General features: G+C 37.5%; 1 protein-coding gene across 7 annotated transcripts in view; it reads left to right on the top strand.

Moving 5' to 3' along the window:
- The window catches only part of SEMA5A (semaphorin 5A), a 315,938-nt gene that overhangs the window by 216,577 nt on the left and 79,710 nt on the right, over positions 1 to 19,651 (top strand). For all 7 annotated transcript variants that reach the window (XM_042809111.1, XM_042809115.1, XM_042809110.1 and 4 more), the window contains 2 exons: positions 5,857 to 6,064; positions 14,999 to 15,116. In XM_042809111.1, the coding sequence (XP_042665045.1) occupies positions 5,857 to 6,064; positions 14,999 to 15,116 (326 nt within the window). The remainder of the gene's footprint in view (positions 1 to 5,856; positions 6,065 to 14,998; positions 15,117 to 19,651) is intronic.

Genomic DNA, 19,651 nt, shown 5'->3' with positions numbered 1-19,651 from the left:
TAATAGCCTTCCTGTCTTTGGAATACATTTCTGCAATTAAATAAGTGCATGTTCTGCTTTGCTTTCTTTGAATCCAATGGTGAAAGAAAATAACTCTGATACATATATATATATATATATTTTTTTTTTAATTTAATTTAATTTTTTATTCTTTTTTTTTTTGCAGAAGCCTTGTGCTTTCTTTGGTTCTGTACTATTATGTGATACTTACATCAATTTTACATTTATTATCTCAGCTTTTTCTTCTGAAAGACGTCTACCTTGAAGACAGCCTTAAAATGTTCTGTTTGTTTGTTTCTGTGTTTCTGTGATGTTCAAGTAATACGAATACACAATGAATACAAACACAGTTCATGTGTTTGCACATATGAATACTATTTAAAAGAAATGTAACATTCACAGATCTTTTTTCTTTCATTTCAACAGTCCTACCACTGTCTGAATATTTTTATTTTCCCTCTAGAAAAATAATTTGAATAGTAAAATGGAATGCAAAAGCATTCTACAATAAACAGAATCAAAGTAGTTGATAAATATAATTTTCTGAAATGCATTTCAAATTACACTACTTGAAGTTATATGTTATTTGCATTCATTTCAACTATGCTTAAAATATACTCTCTTAAATATGCTCCAAGTGATTTTAAACTTCAGTTTAAAACAAACAAAAAAAGATTATTATGTTAACAGATTTTTAAAATGTGTAAATTATACTGCTTTTGTATGTATCATGAGAGTGAAGCGTATTTCTTGCACTGATTGTACCTTATTCATTTATGAATGTGGCATAAATACAGAAAATAGCTTTCATTTCCATTTTCGGTCTTGTGTTGACTGCCCTCTCTTAAGTTATAGATAGGTAGAACATTTTACTTTTATAATGATAACTGCTCATATAAGTATTTATTCTTCTCCAGAAAGAAGTTGCTCCAGCCTCTTTCAGTGCATTTACTTATGTCAGGAGAGTCCAGAAATCACAAGTTTATTAGTTTGTGGCATTTTCCATTTGTTTTGTGTGTTCATATTACACTATCCTTTGAAGGTGTCACCACTGATATGATTTCAGGCATGCTCTTGCAGTGCTGTCCATTGCTGTCTGAGCTTTATGCCTTTTACAATTTAAACTTTCAGAGATCATACTTCTTTCATTTTGTTCCACTGTCATTTTTGTTCTAAATGAATTTTGGGGTCGGGCTCTTTTTAGTAGTGTTCAGGGACGGAATAAGTGGCAACAGGCAAAAGCTAGAACACAGGAAGTTCCATACAAACTTGTGGAAGAACTTCTTTATTATGAGGTGAGAGAGCACTGGGACAGGGTGCTCAGAGAGGCTGTGGAGTTTCCTCTGGAGATACTCAAGGCCCACCTGAACACTTTCCTGTGTGACCCACAGTAGGGAACCTACTTTATCAGGGGGATTGGACTAGATGATCTCCAGAGGACCCTTCCAACGCTTACGATTCTGTGATTGTGTGACACTATAGCCTCCAAACTTGTTCTCTACAAGAACAGGTTTTCCATCCAGTTCTTCATAGTCTCCTATGCATTACATCATATTTCTTTCCTCTTCATCTTCTCTTACACTGATTAGATTTCTAAAATCCAGTTGCTGATTTTGCAGATCTCTTAAGAAGTATTACAGTACAAGTTAACATAGCATGTTATTTACGCTTTGTGTCCAATAGAATTATCTTTCGCTACTCCTCTGTACACTCAGTCATCCTTAAACTAAGGCTGACAGGTGTCTGGATTTATTCCAGCAAGTCTTGCTTATTTTCAGGATCTGAAGATGTCATTCATTAGGATTCTTAAATTGGAGTTGGAGTCAGTGTTGACATCTGTGATGAAATTGATACTTTCACAGTTTGTGTGGCAAAAAAGTCTCATCCATTAGGGAGGTCTGTGTTTACTATTCTTCTTAGTTATTTCTGGGTAGAAGTGGTCAGTTATTGTGATTGTAAAGAAAGATTTGCTTGAAAGATTTTGACAGGTCTGAAAATCTCCATGCCCCAAAGCTATGTTCAACAACCATTTCTATCCCTACTTCTGTCTTCATTTCTTATTTCAACTGTGGTGTGAAAATGGCTGAACAGACAATACTTCTGAGGATGGAGCTGTTGCAACTTCTTTAGGAAACCTGCTATCTGTGGTATAGGATAGACACAAAATATTGCATGCTGTCATAGAGCTGAAAATGCTGGAGCAAAGTAACTGACTTTTGAAAGTGCTTTTGAAAGTACTGGTGTAACAGATTATTTTATGCCGGGATAAGAATGCCTGTGTACCAGGCTTTGTTAGCTGTGATAGCAAGTGTTTACATGTTTAAATGGTTTGGGGAGATTGATAGCTATATTCCCTCCCTAGGAACCATAATATGATCAACACAGCTGCCAAACCAGGGAATCTGTGTCTCACTCCAAGTTGCAGAATAGAAACAGATAATCACCCTGTTTCGGGCTTCTAGATGATCCATGCAAAATCAGAGACATGGGCAGGAGGAATTTAAGAGATAGATTTTAGAAGATCAGAAGTAGGAAAGTCCTCTGAGGCAGAGATAAATAAGATTTTATTCCTTTTTTTTCTGAATAGACATGACTCAGATTACTGCTGGAGTGGATTGTTTCTTCGAAATAATCTGTGGGATCTCTGACACTGCTCCTTCTCTTGAAATCTAGAAAATTAGGACTTTCATCACTTCTGTATGAGTACTGAACCTATTAGAAGACAAATGGTAAATGAATGATTTTGCAGTTGCTGAAAGAAAGCAGAAGCAAATTGCAGGAAAGGGCACATTACACCTAGATAAAAAGGAAAGAGCAATCACAGCTGTGGTGGGGAAGTTATTGGTGCTGCAACTCTCAAAAGTAAGAATATTTCATTTGGTTTTAGGCTAGTGTGCTGCTGTAATCATGTTCTCTGAGCTACAGATCTGAACTTAAAAATGAATTGCCTTTCTGCAAGCAAAGTTGCTGAGGAGAAAAACACAAAATATTTGATTTTTATGATATTCTCTTATCAAAGTTCTGCACTGCTAAATTCAAGATCAATGGGAGAAGGAACTCTCCAGTGCTGTGGTGTTTTTTGTTGTTGTTCTTCTTTGTCGTTTTGTTTTTCCCCTCTTTTGTCTTTGGGGAGGTGTCATCAAGTAACTTGGCCTTAAGTGCCAAGCCTGGCACTGAAGCAGAAGGGAGCATCAGACTGCATAAGAAGTATATACTGAATGCTGAGTTGATTTTTGACACAACTCATGAAAAAGGTGGCAGGCCAAGTGCAGTGTATCACAAGTCATGCTGAATTTGTTAACTGCCAGTTAGACAAGTGACAGAGTTGTACTAACTGATCTATGAAGTGATACCAACTCATTCACATGTCTAAAAAGATCTCATTTCTTTTCTTCCTCTTACTACATTTTTTCCAGTTATTGTGCTACAAAAACTCTTATGCATTTCACTTGATGACTAACACAGTAACTGATTCTATTTTGGCTTTTTTTTATGGATAGTTCTCAGATTGCATTTTGACCTTGAAACTTGTAATTATATTTGAATGTTCATCCAACAAACATCAACAGAAGCAAAGCTTGTTAAACTGTTTGGTTGCACTGGTAGTCTCTCAGTTGTGAGGCAAACCTGATTTTTGGCAATGGTTTTATTATTTTGTTAATATGTCTCTCCTTTAGGATGTGTAGAAAAAAAAAAAAAAAAAAAAGTGATATGCTGAAGGAACTGGGCTTGTTCAGCATGGAAAAGAGAAGGCTTCAGGGAGACTTCATTGCAGCCTTCCAGTATTTAAAGGGAGCTTATAAACATGAGGGAAATCAACTTTTTACATGAGTAGATCGTGACAGGACAAGGGAGAATGGTTTTAAACAAAAGGGAGATTTAGATTAGATGTCGAGGGAATTTTTTTACAGAGAGTGGTGAGGTTCTGGAGCAGGTTACCCAGAGAAGTTGTGAATTACCCAATGAGTTCTAGTACTTGATCTAGCAGTTGGCAACGCTGCCTGCAGCAGGGCAGTTGGAACTTGATGATTCTTGAGTTCCCTTCAAACTCAAGCCGTTTTACAATTCTCTGATGATCAAAACTAGAATTTTATTTTTATTTTTTTCATAGAAGAGGAGGGATTTATTTTAGATTATAGGAGAAAACTTTTTACTCAGAGGGTGGTGTGGCAATGGCACAGGCTGCCCAGAGAACCTGTGGATGCCCCAACCCTGGAGGTGTTCGTGGCCAGGTTGGATGGAATCCTGGCCATGGCAGGGAGTTGGAATGAGATTGTATTTAAGGTCCCTTCCAGCACAAACTGTTCTGTGATTTAATGGGAGGTATTTTTTGTGTTGTAGGTTTTTTTAAACAAATTCTTACATGCAGTGAATCCCTACAAGCTTATTTATACCAATATTAGAGAGAAATGCTTACATGAAATGATTTTTACTCAAAATTGAGAAGTTAATCAGAAGACTTAAACATGCAGTTATGATTTTACACTCCAAATCTTGCTATGGAAGCAATGCATTTTATATACTGAACTAAACATTAGTTGTGAGTGTAATTAGTCTTGACTTCCTAATAAAATTCATCCATATTATCCAATTATTAAAGATTCATTAACAGTATGGTTAAAATTTTAGACATAATCTTTATCCAAACTCCCTCTGCTATTTTGTGTTGTGCTCCCCTTTCCAGTTCTCCTGCAGTTCTTAGGATTAACTTCAGTCTTCATCAGGAATGGATGATTTTACTGGTAAATGCCACCTTGGTTTCTCCAACTCCTCTTTAGTTTTGGAGTCTGCTGTAGGCTAGCCTTTTGCATTTTCTTAAGTCTGTGTGCTAGTGGTTCCCTCCTATGTGCCAGGCCCCACATGGGCTCTTCAGGCTGCCTTCCCCACTGTTCCTAGCAGGGCTGTCTGCCTGTCCTGCCAGGAGGCAGGGGGCTGTAGCTGTCACTCCCACGTCCTATTGCCACCAAGTCAGGGCCAGGTCCATCCTTAGGCCTTCTGCCGCCGTCTGTCTGCCTTGCCTCTTGCCTTCTGCTGCTTGTGGCAAAATCCTTATTTATGGGTTGCAGAACAGAGCATCCTGAACATTTGTCTTGCAGGTGTTATCTACTCACATAAACCATTTTGTTTTTTAGAGACCCTAAGTGAATAAGACTTACTCTCTGCTGGATCTTTAATGTTTAGTATTGCTGGCACGTAAAAGATTGCATAATTTTTAGTCAGGGCGCTAGCTAAAATATTTATCAGTGTAAGAATATGGTCCTTGGTGTTCAGAACAAATGTTCTTTGATATTTTTAAATTCCTTATAAACTTTGCATGAATGAATCAGAAATCTCATCAGTGACCTGATGCTGGCCTGTGATACTTAGCTGCCTTTGACAAGAAATCACAATAAGAGTGAAGAGCAAATGATAAAAAAAATAGTTTTAAAATATTCAGTCTTAAAATAGTCTGGGGGCAATGATAAGAGTTTATTTTTTTGTAAGCTGCTTTCAAATGATAGTGTACTACAATCTGGTAAATAGAAATCAGAAGCTCTTGCTGTGAATGTGTTTTGTGAATGTGCATGTATAATAGCCAAACTTTGAACAATTGTTTTTCAAGGGACTTCTGGTGGAAAGTCCGTCCTGCACTGATGAAATTATTTGTTACTGACTTACACTACACAGAGAATGTAATAGTTGTTTTCATGTTCTTTTCATAGTACTGTAAGCTGTTTAGGAAATACAGTGAAAAATGCAGATTTTGAGCCTACAGAGGAAAACATCCTGCATGGAATAAAGATTCATCCATCAAATGATAACAAATAGAATCACTAGTATGCTTTTTAGTAACTCATTTTCTTCTTTCTTCTGCAGACTATGGCACTATTAAGAAAGTACTTGCCCCAATGAACCAAACTTCAAGCAGCTGCCTGCTTGAGGAAATTGAACTCCTGCCAAAGAGTCAGCGGGAGCCCATCAGGAGTCTTCAGATCCTGCATAGCCAGAGTGTCCTGTTTGTGGGCCTTCAGGAGCATGTGATTAAAGTCCCCCTGAAGAGATGTCTGTTTTACAAAACATTCAGGTAACAACTAGCTTGATTTGATCAGAGAAAAATGCTTGTGGGTTGCAAGAAAATGGGAAGGAAAAGTGACTGTATGTAGGAATCCAAATTAATTACCTCTTAGAGCTATGACTTTTTATGTGCACCATTTATCAGAACTGTCTCTGGGGACGTCTTCTCTTTGATCAAACAAGGAAATTAACTTCTGGAAATTACCACTTGATTTTAAACTCAATATTATGGCAGTTAAGGAATTTGAAGCTCAGCATGCAACATTTTCTATATATTACCTAGAAGTACTCTTGGGTTGCAAAAGATTCCTGAATGTTAATTTCATCTGATTATTTATGTTTTTCCTTTGATGTGAATGTGGTTCCAGTTGGTTCCAGTAAATCAGAACAATTGTTCTGTTTTATGTCAGAGAGGCTCTGAACCACTATGGTGATCATTTGAGAATTGTGACAGATTTATTTGGTTGTTTTATAGCTTGCTTGGCTTTCAGCTTGTTTAATATATGTTCCTTTGAAAAGCTTGTTTATTAAAGGAGATAAAAAGTCTTCCAGTTGCCTTCCTTAGCTGCTGTGTTCAGGATCATAGAAGATGCTATTTGTGTACCAGACAGAGATTATACCTTCCATGAAAGATAGTGACTACAGGTGGAGAAGTTTCTAGCTTTAAGAGGGCGTATGCATCGGTCACAGTGAGGAGGTAACCACAGGATGTGTGTGTAGAGCTCAGTGACAGGGGAAAAAAATTCCCCATCGCAACATGTGAGTTGATGTCATGCAGCAGGCTACTGAAAGACTGCTGGTTTGACAATAAGACTGAAGGAAAAGTTGACACAGACCAGGGGAGTGCTCTCCTTATTACAGTTCATTACAAGCCCTTTCTGGGTACGTTGTCCTATATAAAATATTTTAGGTGTTTTCTAGTAAAATAATACTGAAAGCTCCATTGGAAGTCCTGCAAAGCTCACTTTAAGAAAAATTTTCAGGCAAGTCTGTACCTCAAGCTTTAGCTTAATTTAGCAGCCAAAATAGGCCCAAGTTTTACCTTCGATTTAGCCAGTTTTAACAGAATATGTTTCTGTTTCCTTCTTAAGTGAAGGACTTTGGCATAGGTCAGTCTGAAAGTAATGCCTTCTATTTATTTCCATGGAAACTATAACAGATATGAAGAGCAAGTAACACTGTCTGATAGAACAAATTGTCAGCTGCAAAACACTATTTTTCAACACAGTCACTATTAGCTGTGTGTTTTCATCCGCAATGAACAAGAGCCTGCATGCTGCGCTTGTTTTTGCACCAGCAAATGTGCACCAGCAGAGGTGACCCACTGTTGCTTGTTGAAACACACTACCCACCGCCTCACTGTGCTCACATCCACTGTTTGATCTCCATAAACATTCAGCATAAGTGAATGTCAGTAGGTGCTATGTCTTTTTTTCATGGGGGAATTCAGTTTCACGATATCCGCACTTCTGTGTCAGGCACTATTTTGTCAAATTGCCTCTCTGCTCCCATCTGTTGAGCAGCAACAATATGTGACACTGGTGGGAGAGTTCAGCCTCTACTGCCATACCACCAACGTTCCTTCTAATTTGTGGGTCAACATACTAAAATAGGAGGCATTAATTTCAGAGCAGCCATTGTGTATTAGAAAATAGGGGGGCCTCTGTGTATGCATGTCTGTCTGTCTGGAGAAGGAAAAAAGATCTAATCATACATTCTTGTATTTCTCTGTCTTCTTTCATATAACAAGATTATGCTATTTTGCTTGTACAAGATATTGCATATGTTTTCATAAGCATATGTGTTTGTTTCAGCAAGGGAGACCAGGCTGGTATCCTGTGTTTTCTTAGAGACTGTGTACTCATGGTGGCAGTGATAAACAGCTCAAAAATTCTGTGTGCTCCGTGTTCACATGAAACCTACAGTGCCTCTTGAAATGTTTGAAGGCTGGAGCCGTTTTCTGTACATGCATTATTAGTGATGTGTGAACTCTGAAATTCAGGGTTGTGAGTACCAGTTGTCTGTGTGGAAGCCTTGCAAGATCTCTGGTATATGTGCTTCTATCAGCTTCTATCCTGAGGTGCTCCAGGCTACCCCAAGTACAGGGCAAAAATATGCTGCTGCCCTCACTGGGAAGAACTGCTGCCTCAAGTCATAAACCCCATTCACAGCTGGAGGCAAGGCATTCCTTTTCATGTTTGAGCAGTAGAGATTAATTGACTAGAGGTTTAAGAGCTTTAAAAAAAAAAAAGAAAGAAAGAAAAAAGAAAAAGAAGTGTGGTACTGTTCCCATTTTACTGAGTAGAACAGTAGTTAAATGTCTCAAATCCTGCTCAAATGAAAGTTTATTGCTCTGCCCTGAGGAATGTGAATCCTCATCTTCCACTGGAATGACTTACTCAGAGGAGATAAAATTATTCCTTGTGGGGTTTTTCAATTATCTCTTTTGTAGTTAAATCACTCTGCTTGGAATAATTAAATATTCATTGCACCAAGTGGATTGTCATCTGTGCTATCTTCCTGGTAAAAGCTCACCAGCAATTCCAGTTCTGTTCAGTGAGAAAGGAGAAAGCTGTGATCTAGATGAAGTGAGACATCGTTTTATCATCCATCACGGGGACTCAGATCATTTAGATAGTGCAGACTTAATCTTTCTTTCACCTATCATTTACTCATGACTTTACTAGGCTCTTCCTGGCTTGTCATGCTGGAGCATTTCAAGGCTACCTTTTTTTTTGTGCATGTGGAAAGAGTGAAGGTACCATACCTGGGGCCATAAATTTCACTAGTTAATAAAACATCTCAAACATAGTCACTGCCTTGGTGGATGTTTTAATATTCATATCCTTGTTATGTGTTGCCAACTATTACGCTATAGCAATGGGAAAAGAGAGAAAACCCCAGAAAAATGCCTTGGGACTTTTTTTTTATTATTTTTAATTTTTTATATTCGCATTTATCACACGTGGAGATGTGTATCTGCACCAAGGCTACATGCTGAACATCCATCAATAACAGCTTAGAGTTTCTTCCACAGATCAAGGGCATGTGCAGTCTTTAATACCTACTTCACATAATTTTTGAGAAGTAGACCATGCTTGTGTATAAATAAAACCCTTAAAATACCAAAAGACTGAAGACGTGCTTGCTTATCTGTGCTGTCTTTTTGCATCTATTGACGTAGAGTGCTTATGGTCTGAACTTTCCTAATGTTTTTGTTTGGGCTTGTTGCAAAGTCTTTCAGACAATGCAGATCAGTTCCACAAGCTATTATCTCAATGTTGAGATAATTTCCTTGTGATCGTCTGTTTCTTGCTTTTAATCTCGTTATTCCTTGTTTTATCTTCATGCTTCTAAAGCATATTGTTGTTGCTTTATTCACAGTTTGTTATGTTTGCTTAGTTACTGCTCTGATATGCTGTACATATTTAGCTAATTCATATATCCATGTAAATTTATTCCTCCAGCACATAATTGTAATGGATATTCTAGTTGATGCTTCCATACTTCTCAGCTACATGGTGCTGCCCTGATAGATACTGTTCTTTGGTCAAGGACAGACCTATTCTACCAGTTCACTGCTCTGCTGCCTGCTTCCAGTAGGTTTCTATTGCCACATGCACTATTAGTAATGACCCTTGAAAAATGTTGTTTTACATTTGGAGACTAAATCTGATTTTTTTTTCTGGCGTTCACTTTTGTGCAGCCTTTGGAAGGAGTAAATCCTTCATATATGACCACTTTATTGTCACTTAGCTATTGCAATTCACATATTCAACAAAATGTGATGAAGATCAGCAGAGTTATTTGCTGGAGATAATATTTGCTCTAAGAATTTTTGCAGCTCCCTGTAATTCTTCCGAGCTGAGTAGGTCAAGCATAAAATCCAACTGAATTTTGTATTCCTGCTAATTAGGCATAACTACCTCTAATTAACTATAATATGAGTTAAATAGAATGATTATAATGAACAGATAACTATTAAAATCACTGAAATTGCAGTGTTTGATATTTATTTTGAAATCCCATTGAATCTGTAGTAAGGAATAAGATGCATAATAAGGGGAAAAACTTTATACCCTGAAACAAAGAGCCAGTCAACTTTATTTATTGGCATCTGCAGCCTTCAAAAGCAGCCTCAGATGATGGTAATCTCTGAGGCAAATCAGTCAACATTACAATTTGTACTAGAGTTTTCAGTGCATCAGGTCTAAAAGTAGGAGCAATGAAAGGTTGCATCAACCTGATGTTCTGCAAAGTCTTGCTGAGCAAGGATCAAGGTTGTTATTCTTGATGGAAGATAGGTTTCATGCACATAAAAGACTTGAAATCTAAACTTACTTTAAAGTTATGCATAAATAAAAAAATACCAACGTCTGAAATCTTCACAGATAGTGACTTCTCTAGTGTAAAAAGGCACTGTTAAGTATTCACTTTCGCATTAGATGCTTAAAACATTGCTGGGTCACACGATTGTTATGCTAATCAATATTATCAAGGCTATTCTACTGTGACCATGACTTTGCTCTCTCCATTGTAGTCTGTCACGTGTATTTTGCCTTCTTGGTTAACCATCAGCTAAGCAGTTTGTACATATGCAAAAGATAACTAGCAGCTAAGTACTAAAAGAGGTAGTGGATTAACTGGCAAGCTATAAAAGTTAATGCAAATTTGATTGTGATTTATTTCGTTCCTAGAAGTCCAACAAGATTATTGGATTCAGTCTTCAGAACACTTCTACATTCCTGTGTTTCGTCTTGGAGATTGTGTTGCTTCTCCAGCAGTATTCTCACACTCACTGAGAACCTGTTTTCATTGTGACAAGACACTGTCACTATCCTTATGTTGTAGAATAATTATTCCTATATAATAATATTATACAAGATAGAACCAATAAAGTGCTCCAAGCTATTACTAGATGCTAATACGTCTAGAAGAGTAGAGGCCTCCACATGGAATTGAACCTGCTGTTTTGAAATACTAAATCCAGTATAGTTATCTTTGGCTATTTCAAAATTTCTTATTTCAAAATATAAAAGTCTGGTTTCAGTTTAAGTCAGAGAAACAAGCTACTGCATTAGGCCTCAAGTTAGTTCTGAGATTCAAATTTGAACTGGTGAATCCAAAGTAATATTGAGAATAAAAGTGCTTATATATTTCTCAGATTTGGATAAGGTATAATCTTCTGTGAGACTAGATGATATGCACACTTTTTTAAATATATATTCAAAGTCTTTTTTCTGGTATCTGATACACTACAAAGTTACCTTCAGTTGGTGTGAACTTATAAAAATCAGAAGAACAGTGAGACAAGGATCAGCTGAAAATCTTCCTCACTCAAAATGGAATGTTGGTCTTCCACTGGAGAGGGAAACAATTTGAGCTCTGCAGATATGAGTTTGACCTATGTTTTAGTCTTTCTGAAAACTAAAGGTTTTGCAGAAAGTGTCTTTATCTGTCTGGCCCACAAAATGCATCAGAGACAAATTGGGCATTTACATTTTGCTGCAGCTGAGATTTTTGTCACAACACTTTGAAGTATAAGATTGATGCATGTATTTGTTATATTGTAAGTACACATTTTTGGCAACAAGAAGAAATTTTGATTAACAGGTAGAATTTGCAGGCTGTTCACAATATGTTAATAGTAGCAGCCAGATGAGGGAAAAGGAACGCGTCTTTTCCTTTTAGCCTGTGAAATTGTAAAAAAACCATATGGATAAAACTAAGCATTTGCAATTCAGATTTTATTAGAAGGATATTATTTTAAAGCTGTAATATTAGAAATAAAAATTTAAAGAAGGCATGTGGTTTTTGTACGTCATGATGTAATTCATGCTTTTTCTTTGCTTTAAAAGTGTGAGGAGTCTTTAGTTCAGTACTATTACTGTTATATTTTTCTTAAAAATCACCTGACATGCTTAAAGCAACTCACATTTCATGAGACCATTTCATTAATCATTTGATACTTGGCAAGTGCGTTCTCTGAGAACAGAAGTTAAATAGACTGGGTTTGTTTGTTTGCGTTTGTATTTTTTTTTTTTTTTTTTTTTTAGACAGAGCAAGTCTGGAAGGTTTTTTATTTTAAAATGGTCTTAACATTGAGGCCTGTAACTAGCAGTGTTCTCCAGGAGCTGGTGCTGGGTCTGGTCTCGTTCAGCATTTTCATCAACAGCCTGGATGAAGGGATAGAGTCCCTCAGCAAGTTTACTGATGATACAAAGATGGGAGGAAAGACTGACACACAGAAGGTTGTGCTACCATTCAACAAGGCCTGGACAGACACAAGAGTTGGGCAGGGAGGAACCTGATGAAGTTTAACAAGAACAAGAGTAGAGTCCTACACCTGGGGAGGAATAAATGTATGCATCAGTGCAAGTTAAGGGCTGACCTGCAGAAGAAGAACTCTGCAGAGAAAGACCTAGGTGTTTTGTTGGACAACAGATTGGCCATAAGCCAGCAGTTTGCCCTTGCAATGAAGAAGGCCAACGGTATCCTGGGGTGCATTAAAAAAGTCTTGGCCAGTAGGTCAAGGGAGATGATCCTCCCCCTTTACTCTGCTTTGATGAGACCACATTTGGAAAACTGTGTCCACTTTTGGGCTCCCCAGTTCAAAAAAGACAGGGATCTCCCGAGGAGAGTCCAATGGAGGGACGCAAAGATGATTAAGGGCCTGGAGAACCTCCCTTATGAGCAAAGGCTGAGAGACCTTAGCCTGGGGAAAAGAAGACTGAGGAACAATATGATACATGTTTATAAACATCCAAATGAAGGTGAGAGGCAATGTATGAGGTCAGGCTCTTCTCAGTGGTGTGTAGTGATAGGACAAAGAGCAATGACCTCAAAGTTTGAATTAGGAAGCATTAGAATGTCTTTATAGTAAGGAGAACTGGAACAGCATTCATGAACTGTCTGGGTGCCTACCTGCGTGACCTATTGTAGGAAACCTCAGTGATCTCTTGTGTTCCTTTCCAATCCTTGCAATTCTGTGATTCTGTAAATATACCACATACTGGACTGCTAGGTAATCAAGCCAGCTCATTGTGTATTTCAGCTTACAGCAATCTCTGTTGCACACCAGTTGTTTCCTCATGAGAATTGTTTGCAGCTCTTAATACTCTATAACCTTTTTATGGGACATTTTTATTTCTTTGAAGTTTTACAGGAAACTAACCTTGAAGTTTGGAGTCCATTATTTTTGATACAATGGTGTGAATGATGGGCAGGATTCCTGGGTAGGAATCTGAGTCTTCCATTTCCGGGGCCTCAAACTGAGTGGCTTTGAAGTCAAGGTAGAGGTGAATGTGGAAACAAATGCAAAAGAGGAATGAGATCTGAGAGCAGAGTGGGAGAAGGATCTTCTGGGTGCTATGGGAGAGGAACACCATGGTGATGTAAGTTGCTCAGAGGCTGCAGGAAGACAGCAATGCTAAACAGAAAGCCCTGTGGCTGAGGCCATCCCCACCATTCTGTCCAAAAAGCGTTCATTTCACAACCTGAATACTGTGAAGTGTCAGTCAGTGTTATAAGGTAGATGTTGAGCAAGAGTGTGTCTTAGTCCTTTCTAGTGGGTGCTCCCTATTAACTAATGGTGTTATTGACACCATGACTTCAGTCAGGAGGAGGATTCTGTTCTGATCTGTGGATCTCAATCGTTTTTACTACCAGGAAGAGTAAGTGTAGTTCTATGTGAAAGAATACTAGCTTTTTAAATGTTTAACTTAATAAATAAAAAAAATGCATTTAGGAATATTACACTTTACATAAAGGAAGAGTGAAGTTGGAAAAGTGAGCAATTCTACTTTGAGAAATAGCACAGCTAATGTTCCTAACTGTGAGTTATCCCAGCCTTAATCTTTGTTTTGCATTCTTCTTTCAGGAAACATATTTCATCAGAAATGTTCATTACAATACAGGAGATAAGTTGAACATCTTGTCTTGCCAATACTGAACAGTCAAGGCACTTAAAACTCTTTGTAATTTGCATCAGTTGTTCCCCTCTCTTTCTAGATAGCTGGCTGGAAATGTGCAGCCTGAGGCATCTAAGGAGCTTCTCCTATTTTCTCTCTTACTCTAGGCCCATTTTGCAAATGGGAACCATTTAGCCACATAGTATTATCCATATTGACACGTGTACTGTAGGAACTAATTCAGTAAAATTTATAAGCACTAAGAATTCTCTATGATATCATTATAGAATAGCATGTGAGGACATTAATAAATCAGTCTTTTATCAGTATTTTATTGGAAGAAAGCACAGAATCTGGGAAGGCAGAACCTTAGAACTGCTGAGGCTGGCAGGGAATTCTGCGTCCAACTGTTCCAACCCATTCTCCAGCAGGGACACTCAGAGCAGGGGGCACAGGTCCATTCCAGGTCAATTTGGGAAATCTCCAAGGAAAAGACACCACAGCCTGCCTAGGCAACTTGTGCCAGTGTTCTGTCATCTGCACAGCTTATATATATATATATATATAAGGGAGTTACACAAACAAACAAATAAACAAATATAAAACAGATAATTTTCTGATTTGTTTTCAAGGAGCAGACATCATTTGATTTCTATCAGTGATGATAACTGTAATTCTAAAACTGATGGGAAAGCTTATGAACTTCTGAAATCTTCCTTACTTGGAGCAAGCAACGTGATTTTTATGAATTGCTGTAACTGTAGCAATTAAGTACAATGCAATATTTCTTGTCTAGATACTGTGCCTGCTGTCAGAAAATCAGTTTCAACTTGAAAGAAATACTAGCTTTGTGTTGGCCTTTTAATTTTTTTTTCTCCATTTAATCATTTTATCTGTTCAATGCCGTAATAGAGATCAGTTTCACGGTTTTGGGTCTAAGGCATATGAAGAGATGCCATGTAGTCATTCAGGGATCTTTGGCAAATATAGACAAGGATGAGTGCTCATGTCTTCTTACTGGTTTTCATTCACAGCGCATGCATTGGATCCCAGGATCCTTACTGTGGCTGGGACATGGTGATGAAGAAATGCACAACTCTGGAAGAAAGTCTGAGCATGAGTCAGTGGGAGCAAAGCATTACTGTGTGTCCAGTAAGTTCAAATACATTCTTTTATCTCTTAAAACTTTTGATTCCACGTGAATCTCATGGAAGTGAGCTGCCATGAGATTTCTCAAGCTCACAATATTGCACTTAACATCATTTTCCACAGGCCTTCCCATTAGACTTGAACAAGATATTCAGTTTCTTTTCAAATTCTTATCAAATTATTTATACTAATAAGATCAAATTATTTGTAGTTGTTGTTGTTTTGTTGTTTTTTTTTTTCCAGAGGACAGTCATTTTTTTTTTCCTGTGATGTCTGCATTCCCATTTTGAAAGCATATATTCACTAAGGTTAGAGATGGTCATTAATTCTGCAAGATCTTTTAATCACTAAGTTTAGTGGTACACATTTTGAGGATCTTTCTTCTTTTCTACTTCTACGATATTTAACTGCTAGTGTCACAGTGTCTTTTATCATTGATGCGATAATTGCTATAAAAGGCCATGTAACTTGTTTCAATATCAGTGAATTGGAGAGGTGGGCTGGAAAAATTAAGTCTCATGCACATAAAGAACAGGAGTGATAATTGTTATAAACTTTGTGTTAATATTTATAATGGCTTTACACTTCTCTTAAAAATATGTTGATTGAATTGAATATAAAATGAATAACAACAAAGTACTTTTAGATCTCTCTTTTTTAATATGGTTTTAGTGTTGTTTAAATATTCATGTTTACAAAAAAAAAAAAAAAAAAAAAGAGGATTAAGATAGATCTTCCTTGTATTACTGTGCTCTTTACTTTTTCTTTGCCTTCTGCCTGTGAAGAGAGAGTCTTTAGGACTCAATCCAGCTTTCATCAGTAGTAAGGGCTTCCTGAATTTGTCCCCACTTGCCACTGGAGCTCATGTATCTGAGTTTGTGCTTATATGGCACCCATGTCCTATTCTCTTTGTGCCTTAGAAGCTCACTGTAACATCTACACTGCTCGGTGAAGTTCTTCCACCTTCCACTTGCAATCTCTACTTTTTTTTTTTTGCAGCCATCTTGTAGAAATAAGTCACAACACTGATTTTGAGATCCTTGAGAACTAACTCGTTTTCTAATTGACTGTGTTTGACATTAAAGAGTAATTTTTCAAGCATTTTGCTTGAATCTATGCATCTACGCTCTAGGTGATCTAATAAAAAAAAAAATCACGTTGAATTCATCTGCATTGGCTTTTCAGTTCACATTAGGAACTGTTCTTTAACTCACATTGTAAAGCAGTGCATTACATCATTTTTAGATGAAATTAAGCCAGAAATGATCTCCAGCTACTACTGACCATTTAATCCAGTTTTATCCGTTTGATCCAGCTAGAGTCGGTCCACAGTAGGCCCCATAAAATATGGATGGTGTATGTCTTCAATACCAGCTGTTTTATTTTCCAGATTTTCAATTCATGTGCATTCCACTTGGTAATTTACGTATGGCCATTGTTTTACAGAAGCTTTGAATTTAGCCGTGAATCCAGTCCTTGCTTCCTTGTTTGGCAAGTAACTAGATGTGATACAGAGTATATTCAGATCAAGGTGCATGGAGTATCTCATATCTCCCTGCAGTAATCTTTCAGAGTAAATGTGGTTATACAGAGGATTAGTTCGTGGTATAGTAGTGTTGGTGTATTAGGAAAGATTACTGGAATGGGCTAGTTGGTTGGCCTATGCAGGAGAAATCTGATACTGTTTAGTCTTTGAATTCTGGCATTGGCCCTTATATTCTTCAAGCAATATAAAATGTGAGGCCCTGAGGAGGTGGAAGGTGTGGGATGAGTAGTTTAAAAAGAAAGAATACAATTCTGTCCCATTCAACCAGAAAAACATTTAATATCTTTGTATTACACTTGCATGGTATCTGACTACTCTAGTCAAAGCAGGGGAGCACCAAAAAATTGCTCAGATATCTGTCCACAGGTCTGAGATTTGCTCTGTGTATCAGAGATTAAAAGATTCACCCAGGCTCAAAAGGAATTTTGGAGATTACCAGATTGAGATTGCATATGAAAAGAAAATTTTTAGAGCTGGTCATTGAAATTCATAATTGTTTGACCACATTACTGTCTTAAATTCTTGAACCGCAAATAACACTGTATTGAGCAAATTTGAGAACTACACACTTCCCTTTGAAATAACAGTATATACTGGCAAACTAAACTTATTACAGTTTTGTTCATTGCTTTCAAATACTTATTTTCAGCGAATTTTTACATGCTTTTTTCACAGGATATACAAGTCAAGCTGTAATTAATATTTATTGGCATTTCATAGGGCAGGGAGAGGTCTATAAGAGAAGTAGCTTAGCATCTGTGGTATTGTGTCTCTAGATTTGAAGATCATTTGTGAGAAGTATAGTTATTTTAGTTGTCTGAGTTTGATTTATAATACTCAAGAGGGTATTTTTGGCATGAGTACACCAATTGTGAGTGCGGATAGATAGTAATTAATGCTATGGCACACATATCTGCTTTGAGCTTTTTCCAGTTGGTCAGATATTGCTATTATTCATCTAATAGTTCATCTAATGTTCATCTAACTTCTATAGTAAAGAAGAATCTTGTTACTTGTTTTGCCAAAATATTTTCCAATGGTAATTCTTGCGATCCATCACTAAAAATAGGCTGACATGATCAGAGAGCTTTTACAGTCAAGGTAAAAAGCAATAATGATTTTTATTTTATTTTATTTTATTCATATACACAATGTGAAATGGCTTCATTTTCACAGCTCTGGCAAACAGTGCACGTGGAAAAACAGTACATGTATGGGAACATTCTTGACTGCATTAGCAGTTTCAGGAAATACTCTACAGTCACCAAATCGTACACAATATTGCTTCAAACCATAGAGTGTGTGACAGATTTAAGGGTGAGGTCACTAAAGATGTGACCTTTCCTCAGAGTACAGAGGCACAAAATGGGGAGACAAGATGGGTACGGAGAGGCTCTATACCAAGATGGATATATGGGGGGAATTAGAATGGAAGATGTAGTGGTAGTTATAGAAAGGAAAGGGTGACATATAAAGAATGATATAGAGGGAAAGCAGAGCATATCCATGACAGGAAAATACAGCTGTAATTGTCTGTTTGGTTATAACTTTCACCATGTAAGATTGTGAATGGTTAACGAGCAGTGGTCTTGTATGAATTCTAGTAAGGGTTTAAACGTCCATGATCTATGTTTTGCTTCCCTAAGGGCTGCTCTGAAAGTAACACTTTTTTTTTTTATTTTTCTGGCTTATGACATTAGAGGTAGCTGCTGGTGGTATGGCAGTAGAAGTTGAACCTCCCTGCCAATATTCCATTACATTGTGTTGCCATGTGACAGATAACAGCAGGTGGGCAGTCTGACAAAATGCCATCTAACATGGAAGTGCCTCTGAAGCAAAATTTTGTCAATGAATTCCTCCATGTGGAAAAAATTGATATTGAACAACCCTTGGTAAACTTTTCTGGAGACCAAACAGTGGATGTGAGCACAGTGAGGTGGTGGATAATGTTTCAGCAGTGGCGACAGGGAAGTGAAAGACAAGCCACATTCTGGATGGCCATACACAGTTGTTGTACCATGAAATGAAGAGTGTCTCAATCAGCTCATCCACACAAATCAGCATATTGCAACCAGAGGACTCTATACAGTGCTCTGTATCAGTTTCAGTGTGTTGGAAATAATGGTGGCGATGTTGGAGTGTCACAAAGTTTGTGCTAAGTGAGTCCCACAGATGCTCACACAGGCAAAGAAAGAACACCACATGGGAGCTTGACAGGACCTACTGAATCAATACAAGGCTGAAGGTGACAATATCCTGGATCACATCATTACTGGTGACAAGATGTGCTATCACCACTACAAGCCAGAATAAGAACAGCAATCCATGGAGTGGCAACATATGAATTCCCCTGTTGAAGAAAAGGTTTGAGACGCAGCTCTCAGCAGGAAAAGTGATATGGGTGATCCTTCTAGACTTCCCGGAACCCATAGAAAACATCAACTCCAACCATTACATCATGACACCGATGAAGCTGAAGCTTTAAGCTTCCAGAGTCAGGCCAGCAAGAAGACGAGAAGACAACACCTTTTTTTTTTTTTTTTTTTTTTTTTTTTTTTTTGCAACACAGCAACTCGAGACCCCATACAACTTACAACTTGAAGACCTTGGAGCTCGTTGTCAGTCTTGACTGGACTCTTCTATCACACCCACTATATGGTCTGAATTTGACACTTTCTGACCTCCATCTGTTTGGATCAATGATAGATGGATTGTGTGGGCAGCATTTTCCTAGTAATTACACTGTTATAACAGCTGTGAAACATTGGGTCACCTTTGCTGATTCATTTTTACAAGTGCTGCATGCAGGCTCTTCTGGTAAAAATGCATCGCTAGTGGTGGCGACTTGGTTGAAAAATAGTTTTTTGTAGTTGAGAATTTGCTCTACCAAATAGACTTATTGTGCTCTTTGTATCTGTTCTGATTTCCATGGAAAATAAATAGGAGGCATTACTTATGGAGAGACCTGCTATCAATATTTGCTTGTGAGATC

Source organism: Centrocercus urophasianus, unplaced genomic scaffold (genome assembly GCF_019232065.1).
Source record: "Centrocercus urophasianus isolate 14NV4802_14NV808 unplaced genomic scaffold, USGS_Curo_1.0 seq_11, whole genome shotgun sequence".
NCBI classification, from domain to species: Eukaryota; Metazoa; Chordata; class Aves; order Galliformes; family Phasianidae; genus Centrocercus; species Centrocercus urophasianus.
The sequence above is the reverse complement of the archived record's forward strand: the minus strand, read 5'-3'. Positions and strand labels throughout refer to the sequence as shown.